Genomic DNA, 21414 nt, shown 5'->3' on the forward strand with positions numbered 1-21414 from the left:
CAGTGGGCCTGCTGGAAAGAAGTTTGGTCAATGTTGCATCACTTTATTGATGGTGATGTTTAAATTGGATGTGATAAAACCGACTGAAATGTGTCTAAGCTAATGGAGGCTTTTTTGTTGCAACACGCTGAAAGTCCTTCATTCAGAAGGCCAATGGCGAAGGGGAAATTATTTTGTGACTGACAAGTGTTCAGCATCTCACATGTTGTACATCCAGGTCGATTCATTAATTGTCTCGCACAATGTGCTGCAATGTAACTGATAACCATGTCATCTCGGGGGACACTCCTCCATGTTTGGCCTCACAGAAAGAGGGTTGAAGTGCAAGCCTTAGGGTCTGTCCTGCCACTTGGCAAATGAGAGTCATTGAATGGTAGCATTCCTGCATTCATTGTGATCTTGCGATGGCCTGATGCAAGGACCCATTATACACTGCAGTTAGATGTGGATGGGAAGATATTCCTGATGAAGCAGATGACCTGAGGGACAGATGTGTGTTTCGTGCAATGCACCACACATGATGTTAAAATGACACGCACAAACAGAGGGTCAACAATGTGAGTGTATTTACAAGTGCACAATGACAAACGTTACAGAATATTATCACACATACACGAGGAGGCAACACCCACCCCTTTACCCAGCACCACCACCTCTCTCCCTCCCCCCATCCCCCCCTTGCAGCGATGTCCGGGTTCCTCTTCCTCCCCACGCCTACACAATGGAGTGGCCCTCCCCTGCCCCTCACTGCCTCTGGTTCAGGAGGTTGTGCAGGAGGGCAGCGGGAGGGCAGGGTGTGCGTCTCGGTGAGAACGTAGGGCACGGGACCGAAGGCGCCAGGATCTCCTGCTCCTCCACATCTGTCGGCCTTGAGGGTGTGGTGTCTGGGGCTTGCAGCATGCGTGCAGAACCATCTCCCGCGTCATGGCCTCGACGCTTTCTGCTGTGCGCTCCAACACTGTGAGGAGGCGCTCCATCCTTTGATCGTGTTGCTGAGTGAATGTGGCGATGCTGCCAGCTATCCCAGCCATGGTCTGCAGCATCTCGCGACCTGCCTCCCACCGCTGGTTGATAGCTGCACCATCTGGTTCACTAGAGCGAGCTGTGCTGCATCCACAGGTGGTAGCTCGCTGCTGCTGGGTGCTGGGGCCTTGCTTCCCTTTGCGCCACGGACTCTGCGCTTGCTTGAGCTTGAGTGGAGTCTGTGGGAAACCCCAGGAAATCTGAGCCCGACGCCGAGGTTCTGCGGACACTCGGCTGACTTGGCAGGGGGCTGATGTCAGGCGCTTCCGGATCCTCCAAGTGAAGAGGCACAAATATGGGCCCTTCTCCCTCCTCCTCTCTCCTCGTCTTCCTGGCCCTGGGTGGCGGAGGTGGGAGCGGTGGACATGGGGGATGTGGGGTGTCCTCGAGTGTGGAGAACGTCGGGGTGGGAGATGCTGGGATGTGACGGCTTCAGTGAAGGCCCGAGGTCGATGGTCTCTCCAAATCCGTGGTGTCCGACTCAATATCTGCAAGTAGAGGACAACATTTCAGTGTGTGGGGGTGTGTGTGGGGATGTGTGTGGGGTGTGTGTGGGGGTGTGTAGGAGTGGGGGTCAAGCTGAGATGGGAGCCGTTCCATCTCACATTATGCCAGCAAGGAGTCCCATCTCTACATGTCCACACCAATAATGGGCAACAAGGTCTGCGTTGAACCGCGAGTGCAAGTACTTTCATGCCATGAGCGTCGCCAACACCAGAGATGAGTGTAGCCTTACCCTGCGGTAACACCGGATCGGCAGAACCGTTTGTGCTAGGAATGCGGCGATGTCCCACCAATGCCAACGCAAGCTCCTCCAGCCTGGTCAATCCCACCACATCTTGTGGGCCCCCTCTGGTCGCACTCAGGCTTTGCCTGTTTGGCAGCTTGTATCTCTGCACAAAGAAACTGTGCCACTTTTACCCCCTTTACACATGTCCCCCACACACACCCCCACACACACACCCACACACACACCCACACACACACCCACACACACACACCCCCACATACCCCCACACACACACCCACACATACCCCCACACACACCCCCACACATACCCCCACACACACCCCCACACACACACAACCCCACACACACACCCCCCCCACACACACCCCCACACACACCCCCACACACACACCCACACACACACCCACACACACACACCCCCACATACCCCCACACACATCCCCACACACACCCCCACACACACACACCCCCACACACCCCCACACACACACCCACACATACCCCCACACACACCCCCACACATACCCCCACACACACCCCCACACACACACAACCCCACACACACACCCCCCCCACACACAACCCCACACACACACTCCCACACACACACCCCCACACACACACTCCCACACACACCCCCCCACACACACCCCCATACACTAACTCGCACGCACACTCCCACACACACCCCCACACACACACTCCCACACACACTCCCACACACACTCCCACACACACCCCCACACACACCCCCACACACACCCCCACCTACACACCCCCACACACACACTCCCACACACACACTCCCACACACACACCCCCATACACACACTTCCACACACACCCCCACACACACCCCCACACACACCCCCACCTACACCTCCCACACACACACCCCCACATACACACTCCCACACACACACCCCCACACACACCCCCATACACACACCCCTACCTACACACCCCCACACACACACTCCCACACACACTCCCACATACACCCGCACACACACTCCCACACACACTCCCACATACACCCGCACACACACTCCCACACACACTCCCACACACACCCCCACACACAAACATCGCGCACACAACCTTTCTGGCCTTGGACAGGAGGGGGCAAATAAAGTTGTGCTCACTTTAGCTGCCGCCATCAAATCGTTCCAGTGTTTGTGGCATTGGTCCGCATCACACGTTGCCCGATGTACTGACCACCTGACCCATGTCCATCCAAAGACGTTGGTATTGGGCTGGTGGAGGCTTGCCACGATCATCCCGGGTGAGTTCACTGTACCCACGCTCCACCTCCGTCACTAGCTCCTCCAACTCCCGCTCATTGAACCGCGGAGCTCTGGGCCTGGCTCTGCCAATCCTCATTGATGCTTTCTGCCCACTCATCCTCGATGATAGAGCAATGGCTGCTCCAGAGTCTGGATATAAATTTCTCACACTGCCCCCTCTGCAACCCTGACTGGCCCCTTCTCCAATGACAGCTCTGCTCTCTAACCTCCAACTCTCTCCTCTCTCTCTCTCTCTTCCCCTCTCTCTCTCTCCTCTCTCTCTCTCTCCCCCTCTCTCTCTCCTCTCAGGTGTAATTGAGTGCTCTCCTTTTATGGCCATGAGTACTTCCTCAATTAGGTCCCATCAACAAAACGATAAAAAAACGCCGAAATCCCGCGCATGCGGAGTGTAGGCCCTCCGAAAATACCCGAGTGGCGAGGCCTCCACCTGACGCCCTCTCATGACGTTTGCCGCCGAGTCCCTCCCCCGCTCCTTCCCGTGCGCTTCCCCCGCTCCCCTCCCCCTGCTCCCTCCACGCTCCCCCCACTCACCCCCTCCCCCCGCTCCCCCCAGTCCCCCCGCTCCCACCACCCGCTTCCCCTGCTCCCCCACTCATTCCCTCACCCCACTCCTTCCCCCTGCTCCCCCCGGTCCCCCAGCTCCCCCCCGCTCCCCACTCCCCCTCGTGCTCCCCCCCCGCTCCCACTGCCGCTCTCCCCCACTCCCCCCACTCCCTTCTCCGCCTCCCCCCCGCTCCCCCCTGCTCCCCCCCGCTCTCCCCCACTCCCCTCTCCCACTCCCCCCTGCTCCCCCCTGCTCTCCCCCACTCCCCCCACTCCCCCCGCTCCCCTCTCCCACTCCCCCCTGCTCTCCCCCACTCCCCTCACTCCCCCCCCGCTCCCCTCTCCCACTCCCCCCGCTCCCGCTGCCACTCCCGCCCACACAACGGCGGCGAAATCAGTTCCCGACGTGACCCGGCGGCAGTGGGTGCCAAAAATGGACCTCCTGCCCGGTGCCGCCGAGCGATGGGTGGCCACCACCATCGCCCCTATGATGGAGTTACATTCGCATGTTTCCAATCTAAAAGGGAGCATTGCTGAATCGAGAGAATTTTGGAAGATTTTGGATAAAGCATTTCATCACCTACTTCCTTTAAAGCCCTGCAGCAAAGAGACAAAGAACGGACTGTATTAATCACATGGACGTGGGTAGACAGGGCATCATTTCAACATTTGCAGATGGCATGAAACTTGGAATTGTGGTTAACAGTGGGAGTGTACCAGTCAGACAGCCAGCTGGTGCAGAATATACTGGAGGAGCCTGGTCTTTAGTTGCCTTTATTTAGAGAGGCACACATTACATACTTTTCAACCCAAGGTAAGCAGGAAATGTTTCCCCAGCCTGCTCCCATATACGTGCCCACAGGGGAGTAGACTGAGGCAGCATTACAAGCTTATCTCTTTCATAAGTCATCCTCGACTCTGAGGGACTGCCGAAGAAGAGACGAGGAAGACGATCTCTCTCACCTTCCTTCGGTACCGGAGTGACAAAAACAATTTTCCAATCCCAAGGTTCCTGAATGGAGAGAACTTTGGAAGATTATAGTTTGGGCACCTGCAGTGTGCTCGCCTACTTGCACCGTGTGCGTCCTGATCTCTGTCCTGAATGGCCTTGCTCCAACCTCCACGTTGTGTCCCTTGTTTTAGACTTTCCCTCACCAGAGGTAATAGTTTCTCTGTATCTACCTTATCGTAACCTTATAACATGTTCAACATCGTGAATAGATCACCCCCGCAATCTTCTGAACTCGAGAATACAAACCAAGTTTATGCAATCTATCCTCATAATTTAACCCTTTGGCCCCGGTATCACTCCGGAGAATCTGCATTGCTCCCACTCCGAGGCCGATATATACTCCCTGAGGGGCGGGGCCCAGGACTGGACACAGTGTCCCGAGGGGCGGGGCCCAGGACTGGACGCAGTGTACCGAGGGGCGGGGCCCAGGACTGGACACAGTGTCCCGAGGGGCGAGGCCCAGGACTGGACACAGTGTCCCGAGGGGTGGGGCCCAGGACTGGACACAGTCTCCCGAGGGGCGGGGCCCAGGACTGGACACAGTGTCCCGAGGGGCGAGGCCCAGGACTGGACACAGTGTCCCGAGGGGCGAGGCCCAGGACTGGACACAGTGTCCCGAGGGGATGGGCCCAGGACTGGATGCAGTGTCCCGAGGGGCGGGGCCCAGGACTGGACGCAGTGTCCCGAGGGGATGGGCCCAGGACTGGACGCAGTGTCCCGAGGGGCGAGGCCCAGGACTGGACACAGTGTCCTGAGGGACGGGGCCCAGGACTGGACACAGTGTCCCGAGGGGCGGGGCCCAGGACTGGACGCAGTGTCCCGAGGGGCGGGGCCCAGGACTGGACGCAGTGTCCCCAAGGGGCGAGGCCCAGGACTGGACACAGTGTCCCGAGGGGCGAGGGCCAGGACTGGATGCAGTGTCTGGGTGGGTCTGACCGAGGGCGATATATTCTCCCCGAGGGATGGGCCCAGGACTGAACGCAGTGTCCAGGTGGGGTCTGAGCAAGACTTTACATGACTGAAGCATCACTTCCTCCATTTTGTAATCCAGCACCTCGAGATAAAGGCCAACATTCCACTGGCTGTTTTGATTGCTACCCGTACCTGTTTACTAGCTTTAAATGACTTGTGCATTTAGACTCCCAAATCTCTGTTTCTTATTATTTAGAAAATACTCCGAGCTGTCTTTCTCGGGTCCAAAGTGGATGACCTCACACTTGGTCACATTGAACTCCATCTGCCACAGTTTTGTCCACTCACTGAATCTGTGTGTCACTTTGCAACGTCCTGCCGTTGTCTGCCCTACTTGCCGTCCCTCCAAACTGAGTATCATACTCGGGCTCCGTGATGCCACACTTGGTCAAATGCTGCCTTGATACCAAGGGCAGTCACTCTCACCTCAGCTCTGGAATTCAGCTCTTTTGTCCATGTTTGGACCAAGGCTATAATGTGGTCGGGAGCCGAGTGGTCCTGGCAGAACACAAACTGGGCATCGGTGAGCGAGTTATTGGTGAGACAGTTGATAGCACTGTCAACGACACCTTCCATCACTTTGCTGATGATTGAGAGTAGACTGAGGGGCAGTGATTGGCTGAATTGGATTAACCTTGCTTCCCCACTGGAACAGCTTGGCTAGAGGCGCGGTTAGTTCTGGAGCACAAGTCTTCAGCACAGCAGCCGGGATGATGTCGGGGCTGTCATGTATGTAGATCATGTATACTAACTGTATAGTCACATAAGGTGTGCCACCAGAGGGCACTGCAGTCATCCCCCGTGCTCAGAGGCAGAGCAAGCCCCCACCTTCGGTTGGACCAGGCACCGGAGAGCAGATCCGCACAGCCCCCGAGGCACAGACCGCTCATTACGACTGCGTGGCGATGATCCGGCCGAGACGACCCGAACGCAACTTCCCGGTTTCAGTGGCAGGACTCCTGGGAAGAAAGATTGGCTCCGAGCCTTCCCAGCTTCAGTGGCAGAATCCCTGGGAAAGAAGATCGCAGCAGTCGACATCATGGACAGGGAAAAGATGGCGTCCAAACCACGAGGTGCAGCGCTAATGGAGCAACAACACATGGTTCCACGCAAGGAAGACGATTGGGGTAAAAGTAGTAAGGCCATTTTAAAGGAGGCCAGCAACCCGCCATTTTTGAATGAACTGCTTGAAATTGGTAACCAATGTAAAAGTCCAGCTGTAACGAGCAAAATGTTGCTGAGCGATGTCGGGTGCAAATTGAAATCAGCCAATGTAGCGGGCGAACACCTAACGGTCGTATACAGGTCCAGCGGACTACCCAATGCTGTAGCCTGCGTCCCCGGGACCAGAACGATGTATCATAAAGTATCCCCACAGAAGTAGACAAGCCACAGAGTAAACGATCCCCGGAGAGCAGAGGCACCGGTAGCAATACCCTGCCTCAGATCGGTTTCACATTGCAGGCACCTGATGGCATGAACCGCCACAGGCGAGGAACAGTAAACTGCGCCTATGCTCGCAGTCGGCTACCGTCGCCCACCACCCGGGTGGAAAAGGCGCAGCCCACAAACCCACTCACCACCACGGCAATGCCCAAGAGCGAAGGGTTACCCACAAAGGCTCCTCTGAACAGGACCTGGACCAGCCAGGATCCCAATCCAGAGAGTGCTCACAACGGTGTCCTCAAGGAAGGCGAGTCAGCAGTCCCCTGCGAACTGCTAGACAGGACGAGGCAGCCCCACCGTTGCTTAGACAAAACGCTCACTCGCTCAGACCGCTTCCCAGGGAGCAGCAGCGACACTGTTTGGGCCTGCCCGACACTAGGAGTAACGGCAAGAGCCCTGAGCTCCGGCAACTCGAGCAAAATGAGCTCACCTCGCCCACAAACCCACTAGCATGGGGCACTGCGCCACCACCAGACGACCCGGATCTCATCCGGCCGTGCTGGAACTAGACTGTCCTTGTGTACCTATACTGATATACCTGTACTGATCATGTAAATGTACCACATAAAAAGAAACACAACTGTAATCCACCCAACAAATGTACCAAGATGTAAATGTAAAACCCATGTGATGAACTTGAATACAACTTGCATGTAACGGGCCATTAGCCTGATCTCAGTGTGGGGGGGGAGAATGGAGTAGTCATGGACTCACAACCAGAAACCACTGGGACCTCCACTGGCAACAAATCTCACTACCAACCCACCCAAGCTAGAAGCAACCCTCCAATGGTCAACCAGGAAGAGCAAAGCCCAGGTCACCATCAATGTACGAGTCAATTTGCATTAAAGACTTGGGGGAAATGATGTCATGTATGTAGACTATGTATACTAACTGTATAGTCACATGCGGTGGGAGACCTGAGGGTCACCTGCATAGGTGTGCAGGGCCCAGTATAAAAGGCTGCCTACCATGCTTGTGCCTCACTCTGGAGTTACAATAAATGGGACTAAGGTCACAACAGCTCAAGTACAATACCAGATCTCGTGGCGTCATTCATAAGAGTATTAAAGACATAACAAGGGCTCACAGCCTTTGCTGTATCCAGTGCGCTCCGCCTATTCTTGATATCATGGCGAGTGAATCGAATTGGCTGAAGACTGGCTTCTGTGATAGTGGAGGCCTTGGGAGGAGGCCGAGATAGATCATCCACTCAGCACTTCTGGCTGAAGATGGTTGCAAATGCTTCAGCCTTGTCTTTTGCACTCACATGCTGGGCTCTGCCATCATTGAGGACGGAGATATTCATGGGGCCTCCTCCTCCTGTTAGTTGTTTAATTGTCCAGCACCATTGATGACTGGATGTGGCAGGACTGTAGAGTTGGTTGTGGGATCGCTGAGCTCTGTCTGTAACATGCTGCTCCCGCTGTAGTCCTGTGTTGCAGCTTCCCCGGGTTGGTACCTCATTTTCAGGTATGCCTGGAGCTGCTCCTGGCACGCTCTTCTGCACTCCTCATTGAACCAGGTTTGATCCCCTGGTTTGATGGTAATGGTAGAGTGAGGGATATGTCGGGCCATGAGGTTACAGATTGTGGTGGAATATAATTCTGCTGCAGCTGATGGCCCACAGTGCCTCATGGATGCCCAGTTTTGAGCTGCTAGATCTGTCTGAATCTCTCCCATTTAGCTGACATTAAACTGTCAGGCATGTAGTCACCTGGTTTCTCTCACGCATTCATCTTAAATAATGGTGTGACATTAGCAAATTTCCAAACTAACGGCACAATTACTCAATCAAGAAAGTTTCGAAAAATTATAACCAACACTTCTGCAATTTCCTCAACTCCCTCTTTTAATACCCTGGGGTGCAAAGCACGCAGTGCCATTATTTTCTCCATCACCATTTTTTAAAAACTAGTACAGGTTTAGCGTCTGAAATCCGGAGTTCTGGAATTCGGAATGTTCCGGAATCCAGATAATGGGCTGATCCGTAGTGGGATTGTCCAGAATACAGAAAAATATCCAAAATCCAGACCCACCACATCCCTCCTCCCGACCTCCCACCCGCCCCCCCCCCACCACCCTTGCCTCGGCCTCCCAACCCCTCCCCACTCAGCCTCCCGACCCCCTCCCCACTCAGCCTCCCAACCCCTCCCCACTCGGCCTCCCAACCCCTCCCCACTCAGCCTCCCGACCCCCTCCCCACTCGGCCTCCCGACCCCCTCCCCACTCGGCCTCCCGACCCCCTCCCCACTCGGCCTCCCGACCCCCGCCCCACTCGGCCTCCCGACCCCCGCCCCACTCGGCCTCCCGACCCCCGCCCCACTCGGCCTCCCGACCCCCTCCCCACTCAGCCTCCCGACCCCCTCCCCACTCAGCCTCCCGACCCCCGCCCCACTCAGCCTCCCAACCCCTCCCCACTCAGCCTCCCGACCCCCGCCCCACTCAGCCTCCCGACCCCCTCCCCACTCAGCCTCCCGACCCCCGCCCCACTCGGCCTCCCGACCCCCTCCCCGCTCGGCCTCCCGACCCCCGCCCCACTCAGCCTCCCGACCCCCGCCCCACTCAGCCTCCCGACCCCCGCCCCACTCAGCCTCCCGACCCCCTCCCCACTCAGCCTCCCGACCCCCGCCCCACTCAGCCTCCCGACCCCCGCCCCACTCGGCCTCCCGACCCCCTCCCCACTCGGCCTCCCAACCCCTCCCCACTCAGCCTCCCGACCCCCGCCCCACTCGGCCTCCCGACCCCCTCCCCACTCGGCCTCCCGACCCCCGCCCCACTCAGCCTCCCGACCCCCGCCCCACTCAGCCTCCCGACCCCCGCCCCACTCGGCCTCCCGACCCCCTCCCCACTCAGCCTCCCGACCCCCGCCCCACTCAGCCTCCCGACCCCCTCCCCACTCAGCCTCCCGACCCCCGCCCCACTCGGCCTCCCGACCCCCTCCCCACTCGGCCTCCCGACCCCCTCCCCACTCGGCCTCCCGACCCCCTCCCCACTCGGCCTCCCGACCCCCGCCCCACTCGGCCTCCCGACCCCCTCCCCACTCGGCCTCCCGACCCCCGCCCCACTCGGCCTCCCGACCCCCTCCCCACTCGGCCTCCCGACCCCCGCCCCACTCGGCCTCCCGACCCCCTCCCCACTCAGCCTCCCGACCCCCTCCCCACTCGGCCTCCCGACCCCCTCCCCGCTGGGCCTCCCGACCCCTCCCCACTCGGCCTCCCGACCCCCTCCCCGCTGGGCCTCCCGACCCCCTCCCCACTCGGCCTCCCGACCCCCTCCCCGCTGGGCCTCCCGACCCCTCCCCACTCAGCCTCCCGACCCCCTCCCCGCTGGGCCTCCCGACCCCTCCCCGCTCAGCCTCCCGACCCCCTCCCCGCTCGGCCTCCCGACCCCCTCCCCGCTCGGCCTCCCGACCCCCTCCCCGCTCGGCCTCCCGACCCCCTCCCCGCTGGGCCTCCCAACCCCTCCCCGCTCAGCCACCCGACCCCCTCCCCGCTCGGCCTCCCGACCCCCTCCCCGCTCGGCCTCCCGACCCCCTCCCCGCTCGGCCTCCCGACCCCCTCCCCGCTGGGCCTCCCAACCCCTCCCCACTCAGCCTCCCGACCCCCTCCCCGCTCGGCCTCCCGACCCCCTCCCCGCTCGGCCTCCCGACCCCCTCCCCGCTCGGCCTCCCGACCCCCTCCCCGCTGGGCCTCCCGACCCCCTCCCCGCTCGGCCTCCCGACCCCCTCCCCGCTCGGCCTCCCGACCCCCTCCCCGCTCGGCCTCCCGACCCCCTCCCCGCTCGGCCTCCCGACCCCCTCCCCGCTGGGCCTCCCGACCCCCTCCCCACTCAGCCTCCCGACCCCCTCCCCGCTCGGCCTCCCGACCCCCTCCCCACTCGGCCTCCCGACCTCCCTCCCCTGCCCCCACCACCCCCCCCGACTTGGCCTCCTGACCCCCTCCCCGCTCGGCCTCCCGACCTCCCTCCCCTGCCCCCACCACCCCCCCGACTTGGCCTCCCGACCCCCTCCCCATTCGGCCTCCCGACCTCCCTCCCCTGCCCCCACCACCCCCCCCGACTTGGCCTCCCGACCCCCTCCCCACTCGGCCTCCCGACCCCCTCCACCCCCCTTGCCTCGGCCCAGGGGTTTCCAGATTAGGGACATCAGAAGGATATTCCAAAATCCGGAAATACCTGAAATCGGGAATGGCCTCGGTCCCGAGGTGTCTGGATTTCGGGCGCTCCACCTGTATTGTATACAAATTGTTTCCTTTCTATGGCTCATATTTTATCCTCGTCCCCAACTGTGAAAACACACACAAAGTATTTGTTTGCTAAATCTTCCATTGTCTATTCCTGTACCACATGTGTCTCTTTAATGGGTCCACATCTCCCTTAGACACTCTCTTACTCCTGATATATTTATAAAAACTTTTATTATTAGCCTTTTTATTACTTGGAAAATTTTATTTCTATTTTACAGCTCTAACTATTTTCTTTTTGTGCCATTCTTGCTTTCTCTATTCTCCCCGAGCTGTGGATCACAATCTCGCTCAGCACACATGTGAGCCACTTCCTTTAGTGTCATATTTGACCCTGAAATGAGCTTTCGACCACATATCCGCAGCATAACTAAAACCGCCTATTTCCACCTCTGTAACATCGCCCGTCTCTGCCCTTGCCTCAGCTCATCTGCTGCTGCAGCCCTCATCCATGCCTATGTTACCTCTAGACTTGACTATTCCAATGCACTCCTGGCTGGCCTCACACATTCTACCCTTCGTAAACTAGAGGTGATCCAAAATTCGACTGCCCATGTCCTAACTTGCACCGAGTCCCGCTCACCTATCACCCCCTGTGCTCGCTGCCCCATGTCCTAACTTGCACAGACTCCCGCTCACCCATCACCCCCTGTGCTCGCTGCCCCATGTCCTAACTTGCACCGAGTCCCGCTCACCCATCATCCCCTGTGCTCGCTGCCCCATGTCCTAACTTGCACCGAGTCCCGCTCACCCATCATCCCCTGTGCTCGCTGCCCTATGTCCTAACTTGCACCGAGTCCCGCTCACCCATCATCCCCTGTGCTCGCTGCCCTATGTCCTAACTTGCACCGAGTCCCGCTCACCCATCATCCCCTGTGCTCGCTGCCCTATGTCCTAACTTGCACCGAGTCCCGCTCACCCATCATCCCCTGTGCTCGCTGCCCTATGTCCTAACTTGCACAGACTCCCGCTCACCCATCATCCCCTGTGCTCGCTGCCCTATGTCCTAACTTGCACCGAGTCCCGCTCACCCATCATCCCCTGTGCTCGCTGCCCCATGTCCTAACTTGCACCGAGTCCCGCTCACCCATCATCCCCTGTGCTCGCTGCCCTATGTCCTAACTTGCACCGTGTCCCGCTCACCCATCATCCCCTGTGCTCGCTGCTCTATGTCCTAACTTGCACAGACTCCCGCTCACCCATCATCCCCTGTGCTCGCTGCCCTATGTCCTAACTTGCACCGAGTCCCGCTCACCCATCACCCCTGTGCTCGCTGACCTACACTGGCTTCCGGTTAAGCAACTCCTCAATTTCAAAATTTTCATCCTTATTTTCAAATCCCTCCATGGCCTCGCCCCTCCCTATCTCTGTAATCTCCTCCAGCCCCACAACCCCCCGAGATGCCTGCGCTCCTCTAATTCTGGCCTCTTGATCATCCCTGATTATAATCACTCAACCATCGGTGGCCGTGCCTTCTGTTGCTTGGGTCCCAAGCTCTGGAACTCCCTCCCTAAACCTCTCTGCCTTTCTACCTCTCTTTCCTTCTTCAAGATGTTCCTTAAAACCGACCTCTTTGACCAAGCTTTTGGTCACCTGCCCTAATTTCTCCTTATGCGGCTCGGTGTCAAATTTTTTGTTGACTCATAATACTCCTGTGAAGTGCCTTGGGACGTTTCACTATGTTAAAGGCGCTATATAAATACAAGTTGTTGTTGTTGTTTAGCTTTATACTACATCTTCGGTTCTTCAGACCATCCGGTCTCTTCCCTCCCTTCCCCAAGCCCACTGGTCCAAACTTCCTCTGAGGGTTCCGCTGCCCTAGCTCTGACCTCACATCTTTCTCCAGTTTCTCTGCAATTTCCCCTCATGACCTTTCCGAGCTCATCCTGTCCATGAGACCCACTTCCTGCTCCCTTCACCCTATTCCCACCAAACTGCTGACCACCCAACTTCCTTTTCTGGCTCCCATGTTAGCCGACATTGTTAACGGTTCTCTCTCCTCAGGTTCTGTCCCCCGCTCCCTCAAATCTGCCGTCATTACCCCTCTCCTCAAAAAAACAACCCTCGACCCCTCCAGCTGTCATGTATGTAACCACAATGTAACACCACTGTATTACTGTATACACTCAACCTAGATGCACACCTTGACCACAAGGGGTGAACTTGTGGGAGACACTCCTTACCTGATCTCACAGGTATAAAAAGGGAGGTCCCACGCAGGGTCATCGTCTTTGGAGTCCTGTGAATAAAGAGTTAAGGTCACAGAGTGACCTTGTCCCCAGAACGTGCCTCATGAGGTTTCATACTGTAGAGTAAGGATTTTACACCGTCCTTACAAACTACCGCCCCATCTCCAACCTCCCTTTCCTTTCCAAAGTCATTGAACGTGTTGTTGCCTCCCAAATCCACGCCCATCATTCCTGGAGTTCCATGTTTGAATCCCTCCAATCCGGTTTCCGCCCTTGCCACAGTACCGAAACGGCTCTCATCAAAGTTACAAATGACATCCTTTGTGACTGTGACAAAGGTAAACTATCCCTCCTCGTCCTCCTCGACCGGTCTGTAGCCTTTGACACAGTTGACCACTCCATCCTCCTCCAACGCCTCTCCACCATCATCCAGCTGGGTGGGACTGCACTCGCCTGGTTCCATTCTTATCTATCTAATCGTAGCCAGAGAATCACCTGCAACGGCTTCTCTTCCCGCCCCCGCATCATTACCTCTGGTGTCCCCCAAGGATCTATCCTTGGCCCCCTCCTATTTCCCATCTACATGTTGCTCCTTGGCGACATCATCCCAAAACACAGCGTCAGTTTCCACATGTACGCTGACGACACCCAGCTCTACCTCACCACCACTTCTCTCGACCCTTCCACTGTCTCTAAATGGTCAGACTGTTTGTCCGACATCCAGTTCTGGATGAGCAGAAATGTTCTTCAATTGAATATTGGGAAGACCGAAGCCATTGTCTTTGATCCCCGTCACAAACTACGTTTCCTGGCCACTGACTCCATCCCTCTCCCCAACTTCTGTCTGAGGCTGAACCAGACTGTTTGCACCCTTGGTGTCATATTTGACCCTGAAATGAGCTTTGACCACATATCACTTCCAGAACATCGCCCATCTCCACCCCCTGCCTCAGCTCATCCGCTGCTGAAGCCCTCATCCATGCCTTTGTTACCTCTAGACTTGACTATTCCAATGCACTCCTGGCTGGCCTCCCACATTCTACCCTACGTAAACTAGACGTGATCCAAAACTCGGCTGCCCGTGTCCTAACTCGCACCAAATCCCACTCACCCATCACCCCCTGTGCTCGCTGACCTACATTGGCCTCTGGTTAAGCAACGCGTCGATTTCAAAATTCTCATCCTTATTCTCAAATTCCTCCATTACCTCGCTCCTCCCTATCTCTGTAATCTTCAGCACCACCCCCTGCCCCCCCCCCGCCACTCGAGATGTCTGCGCTCCTCTAATTCTGTCCTCTTGAACATCCCTGATTATAATTGGTCCACCATTAGTGGCCGTGCCTTCTGTTGCCTAGGCCCAAGGCTCTGGAACTCCCTCCCTAAACCTCTCCGCCTCTCTTTCCTCCTTCAAGAGGTTCCTTAAAACACACCTCCTTGACCAAGCTTTTGGTCACCTGCGCTAATTTCTCCTTATGTGGCTCGGTGTCAAACTTATAAATCTCATAATACTCCTGTGAAGCGCCTTGGGATGTTTCACTAAGTTAAAGATGCTATATAAATGCAAGTTGTTGTTGTTGTCTCACCTCATATATTGCCCATGGTTGCTGTACAACTGGAATGTATCTGTCTAGTATTGTACCAAATACTTCTTTGAATATTTCTCGCTGTTTCTCTGTAGGATTACCCGTGAACAACTCGGACCAGTTTAATGTCCTCAGCTTACATCCCATTTCCTCGAAGTAACCTTACTGAAGATTAAAACGGTTAGTGTATGAACTTTGCATACTACAGCGAGATTTACTCTGCAGCTAACCCATGCTGTACCTGCCTTGGGAGTGTTTGATGGGACAGTGTAGAGGGAGCTTTATTCTGTAACTAGCTCTTGTACCTGCCCTGGGAGTGTTTGATGGGACAGTGTAGAGGGAGCTTTACTCTGTATCTGACCCCGTGCAGTACCTGCCCTGGGAGTGTTTGATGGGACAGTGTAGAGGGAGCTTTACTCTGTATCTAACCCGTGTTGTACCTGCCCTGGGAGTGTTTGATGGGACTTTGTAGAGAGAGCTTTACTCTGTATCTAACCCGTGTTGTACCTGCCCCGGGAGTGTTTGATGGGACAGTGTAGAGGTGGCTTTACTCTGTATCTAACCCGTGCTGTACCTGCCCTGGGAGTGTTTGATAGGACAGTGTAGAGGGAGCTTTACTCTGTATCTAACCTGTGCTGTACCTGCCCTGGGAGTGTTTGATGGGACAGTGTAGAGGGAGCTTTACTCTATATCTAACCCTGTGCTGTACCTGCCCTGGGAGTCTTTGGTGGGACAGTGTAGAGGGAGCTTTACTCTGTATCCAGCCCGTGCAGTACCTGCCCTGGGAGTGTTTGATGGGACAGTGTAGAGGGAGCTTTACTCTGAATCTAACCCCGTGTTGTACCAGGACAGTTTATTCTATTGAGGACAATAATTGTTCTATTTTTGAGCTGTTGTGTTGTTATTTTCTTGAAGCCTTCAAGGATGAGTGAGAAAGAATTGTTGTCCGAGTCGGCCTCAATTTCTCAACTTGAGTATTCAAATATCTCCTTGTTTGAGAAGAAAGAGGAACTTCGATTTTTCAAAGAGGTAAAGTAGCTTTAACCTGTGCGGCCTGGAAATGAAGCAATTAATTGCCAGTGAAAGATCAAAGGGGCTTGTTGACTACAGGGACTGGGCATAAGAACATAAGAACATAAGAACATAAGAATTAGGAACAGGAGTAGGCCATCTAGCCCCTCGAGCCTGCTCCGCCATTCAACAAGATCATGGCTGATCTGGCCGTGGACTCAGCTCCACTTACCCGCCCGCTCCCCATAACCCTTAATTCCCTTATTGGTTAAAAATCTATCTATCTGTGACTTGAATACATTCAATGAGCTAGCCTCAACTGCTTTCTTGGGCAGAGAATTCCACAGATTCACAACCCTCTGGGAGAAGAAATTCCTTCTCAACTCGGTTTTAAATTGGCTCCCCCGTATTTTAAGGCTGTGCCCCCTAGTTCTAGTCTCCCCAACCAGTGGAAACAACCTCTCCTCCTCTATCTTGTCTATCCCTTTCATTATTTTAAATGTTTCTATAAGATCACCCCTCATCCTTCTGAACTCCAACGAGTAAAGACCCAGTCTACTCAATCTATCATCATAAGGTAACCCCCTCATCTCCGGAATCAGCCTAGTGAATCGTCTTTGTACCCCCTCCAAAGCCAGTATATCCTTCCTTAAGTAAGGTGACCAAAACTGCACGCAGTACTCCAGGTGCGGCCTCACCAATACCCTATACAGTTGCAGCAGGACCTCCCTGCTTTTGTACTCCATCCCTCTCGCAATGAAGGCCAACATTCCATTCGCCTTCCTGATTACCTGCTGCACCTGCAAACTAACTTTTTGGGATTCATGCACAAGGACCCCCAGGTCCCTCTGCACTGCAGCATGTTGTAATTTCTCCCCATTCAAATAATATTCCCTTTTACTGTTTTTTTTCCCCAAGGTGGATGACCTCACACACTCCGACATTGTATTCCATCTGCCAAACCTTAGTCCATTCGCTGAACCTATCTAAATCTCTTTGCAGCCTCTCTGTGTCCTCTACACAACCCACTTTCCTACTAATCTTTGTGTCATCTGCAAATTTTGTTACACTACACTCTGTCCCCTCTTCCAGGTCATCTATGTATATTGTAAACAGTTGTGGTCCCAGTACCGATCCCTGTGGCACACCACTAACCACCGATTTCCAACCCAAAAAGGACCCATTTATCCCGACTCTCTGCTTTCTGTTCGCCAGCCAATTCTCTATCCATGCTAATACATTTCCTCTGACTCTGCGTACCTCTATCTTCTGCAGTAACCTTTTGTGTGGCACCTTATCGAAAGCTTTTGGAAATCTAAATACACCACATCCATCGGTACACCTCTATCCACCATGCCCGTTATATCCTCAAAGAATTCCAGTAAATTAGTTAAACATGATTTCCCCTTCATGAATCCATGCTGCGTCTGCTTGATTGCACTATTCCTATCTAGATGTCCCGCTATTTCTTCCTTAATGATAGTTTCAAGCATTTTCCCCACTACAGATGTTAAACTAACCGGCCTATAGTTACCTGCCTTTTGTCTGCCCCCTTTTTTAAACAGAGGCGTTACATTAGCTGCTTTCCAATCTGCTGGTACCTCCCCAGAGTCCAGAGAATTTTGGTATATTATAACGTAGATTATAACTTCCGCCATCTCTTTTAATACCCTGGGATGCATTTCATCAGGACCAGGAGACTTGTCTACCTTGAGTCCCATTAGTCTGTCCAGCACTACTCCCCTAGTGATAGTGGTTGTCTCAAGGTCCTCCCTTCCCACATTCCTATGACCAGCAATTTTTGGCATGGTTTTTGTGAAGACCGAAGCAAAATAATTGTTTAAAGCCTCAGCCATTTCCACATTTCCCATTATTAAATCCCCCTTCTCATCTTCTAAGGGAACAACATTTACTTTAGTCACTCTTTTCCGTTTTATATATCTGTAAAAGCTGGTTATCCCTTCTCTTACCACCCTTCTTTTTCACTGGAATATATTTTTGTTGTGCACTATGAAAGAGCTCCTTAAAAGTCCTCCACTGTTCCTCAATTGTGCCACCGTTTAGTCTGTGTTTCCAGTCTACTTTAGCCAACTCTGCCCTCATCCCACTGTAGTCCCCTTTGTTTAAGCATAGTACGCTCGTTCCTGACACAACTTCCTCACCCTCAATCTGTATTACAAATTCAACCATACTGTGATCACTCATTCCGAGAGGATCTTTTACTAGGAGATCGTTTATTTTTCCTGTCTCATTACACAGGACCAGATCTAAGATCGCTTGCTCCCTTGTAGGTTCTGTAACATACTGTTCTAAGAAACAATCCCGTATGCATTCTATGAATTCCTCCTCCAGGCTACCCCGTGCGATTTGATTTGACCAATCGATATGTAGGTTAAAATCCCCCATGACTACTGCCGTTCCTTTTTCACATGCCTCCATTATTCCCTTGATTATTGCCCGCCCCACCGTGAAGTTATTATTTGGGGGCCTATAAACTACGCCCACCAGTGACTTTTTCCCCTTACTATCTCTAATCTCCACCCACAGTGATTCAACATTTTGTTCATTAGAGCCAATATCGTCTCTCACAACTGCCCTGATATCATCCTTTATTAACAGAGCTACCCCACCTCCTTTCCCTTCTTGTCTATCTTTCCGAATCGTCAGAAACCCCTGTATGTTTAATTCCCAGTCTTGGCCATGTTTCTGTAATGGCCACCAAATCATACCCATTTGTAATGATTTGTGCCGTCAACTCACTTACTTTATTTCGAATGCTGCATGCGTTTAGGTAGAATGTTTTAATCCTAGTTTTTAAACCATGATTTTTAGTTTTGACCCCCCCCTACAGCCCCTTTATATTCAGTGGCCCTTTTTGGTTTTTGCCTTTGGTTTCTCTGCCCTCCACTTATACTCATCTCCTTTCTGTCTTTTGCTTTTGTCTCCTTTTTGTTTCCCTCTGTCTCCCTGCATTGGTTCCCATCCCCCTGCCATATTAGTTTAACTCCTCCCCAACAGCACTTGCAAACACTCCCCCGAGGACATTGGTTCCGGTCCTGCCCAGGTGCAGACCGTCCGGTTTGTACTGGTCCCACCTCCCCCAGAACCTGTTCCAATGCCCCAGGAATTTGAATCCCTCCCTGCTGCACCACTGCTCAAGCCACGTATTCATCTGCGCTATCCTGCGATTCCTACTCTGACTAGCACGTAACACTGGTAGCAATCCCGAGATTACTACTTTTGAGGTTCTACTTTTTAATTTAGCTCCTAGCTCCTTAAATTCATCTTGTAGGACCTCATCCCTTTTTTTACCTATGTCGTTAGTACCAATATGCACCACGACAACTGGCTGTTCTCCCTCCCATTTTAGAATGTCCTGCACCCGCTCCGAGACATCCTTAACCCTTGCACCAGGGAGGCAACATACCATCCTGGAGTCTCGGTTGCGGCCGCAGAAACGCCTATCTATTCCCCTTACAATTGAATCCCCTATCACTATCGCTCTCCCACTCTTTTTCCTGCCCTCCTGTGCAGCAGAGCCAGCCACGATGCCATGAACTTGGCTGCTGCTGCCCTCCCCTGATGAGTCATCCCCCTCAACAGTACTCAAAACGGTGTATCTGTTTTGCAGGGGGATGACCGCAGGGGACCCCTGCACTACCTTCCTTGCACTGCTCTTCCTGCTGGTCTTCCATTCCTTAGCTGGCTGTGGACCCTTCACCTGTGGTAAGACCAACTCGTTACACGTGCTACTCACGTCATTCTCAGCATCGTGGATGCTCCAGAGTGAATCCACCCTCAGCTCCAATTCCGCAACGCGGACCGTCAGGAGCTGGAGCCGGATACACTTCCCGCACACGTAGTCGTCAGGGACACCGGAAGTGTCCCTGAGTTCCCACATGGTACAGGAGGAGCATATCACGTGACCGAGCTCTCCTGCCATGACTTAACCCTTAGATACACTTAAATTGGCAACAACAATGTTAACAGGTTACTCACAGTTATAGAAGAGAAAAAAGAAAAACTACTCACTGTCAGCGTTTACTGAAGTTCCGCCACCCTCGGCTGGCTTTTGGCTTCCAACAAAACTGTACTGTTCAGCAACAAAAAAAACTTGAACGGTATTTATATAGCACCTTTAACCTAGCAAATCGTCTAAAGGCGCTTCTCAGGAGCGTAATTAGACAAAATGTGACACTGAGCCACATAAGGAGATAATAGGGCAGGTGACCAAAAGCTTGGTCAAAAGGGTAGGTTTTAAGGAGCATCTTAAAGGAGGAGAGAGAGGTAGAGAGGTGGAGAGGTTTAGGGAAGGAGTTCCAGAGCTTGGGGCCCAGGCAGCTGAAGGCATGGCCACCAATGGTGGAGCAATAATAATCAGGGGGTGCTCAAGAGGGCAGAATTAGAGGAGTGCAGGGACCTTGAAGTGTTGTAGGTGTCATGTATTCAACCAGCATTGTGACCCATGTATAATCTGACCTAAGTTGTACACTGTGAGAACAAAGACCACTAGGTGGGAGACACTCCTAACCTGGACCTTCAGGTATCAAAGGGGAAGCTCCACCCATCTTCATCACTTGAGTGCTGAGAAATAAAGGACAGGTCACAGACTGACCTTCTCTCAAGTATGGGCCTCGTGTGCATTTATACTGTGTAGTAAGGACATATCAGTAGGGCTGCAGGATATTACAGAAATAGGGAGAGGCAAGGCCTTGCAGGGACTTGAAAACAACAATGATCAATTTAAATTTGAGACGTTGCTGAACTGGGAGCCAATGTCGGCCAGCGAGCACTGGGTGATGGGTGAGTGGGACTTGGTGCGAGTTAAGGCACGGGCAGCAGAGTTTTGGATGAAGTTGAAGGGGAAGAGACTCAATCTCAATTTTGCCTCTTTTGGGTTAAAAATGTTAGTGGAGGAGACCAATTTCAGGTTGTGAACTCCCGGAACTGCCCCGGCACCTGAATTGGAAACAGGTGATTTGTTGGCCTGCCTGGCACTAGGAACCCTGTGTTTGCACAGTCTGTAGGACCCTTAGCTCCATCGGTTAGTAAATAGGGCGGAGCCTGCTACTCCAATTTGCTCCTGATCTTCAACGGAGACCGTTCCCCCAGGACTGACCCCACTGACGTCTGCAGCTCGTACAAATGAGCCCTGAGGCCCATTGACCCCAGGCTGGTGTTGGGACCACGCTGGGAATTGGTGCGATTCTCACCCAAGACCCCGAATATCCAAAATACACAGCCAGGTGTGAGGAGACTGGGCCAATCCCAGGAGGAGAGTGCCGGCGTTCCTCAATGAAAGTTCAGCACCGAAAGAGGCCATTCAGCCTCGT

General features: G+C 54.2%; 1 protein-coding gene across 1 annotated transcript in view; it reads left to right on the top strand.

Moving 5' to 3' along the window:
- Nucleotides 1-15994: 15994 nt before the first annotated feature.
- The window catches only part of LOC139226189 (protein HEATR9-like), a 120909-nt gene continuing 115489 nt past the window's right edge, over nt 15995-21414 (top strand). The window contains exon 1 of the mRNA XM_070856821.1: nt 15995-16099. Coding sequence (XP_070712922.1) covers nt 15995-16099 — 105 coding nt within the window. The remainder of the gene's footprint in view (nt 16100-21414) is intronic.

This window comes from Pristiophorus japonicus, chromosome 16 (assembly GCF_044704955.1).
Source record: "Pristiophorus japonicus isolate sPriJap1 chromosome 16, sPriJap1.hap1, whole genome shotgun sequence".
Taxonomy (NCBI): Eukaryota; Metazoa; Chordata; class Chondrichthyes; family Pristiophoridae; genus Pristiophorus; species Pristiophorus japonicus.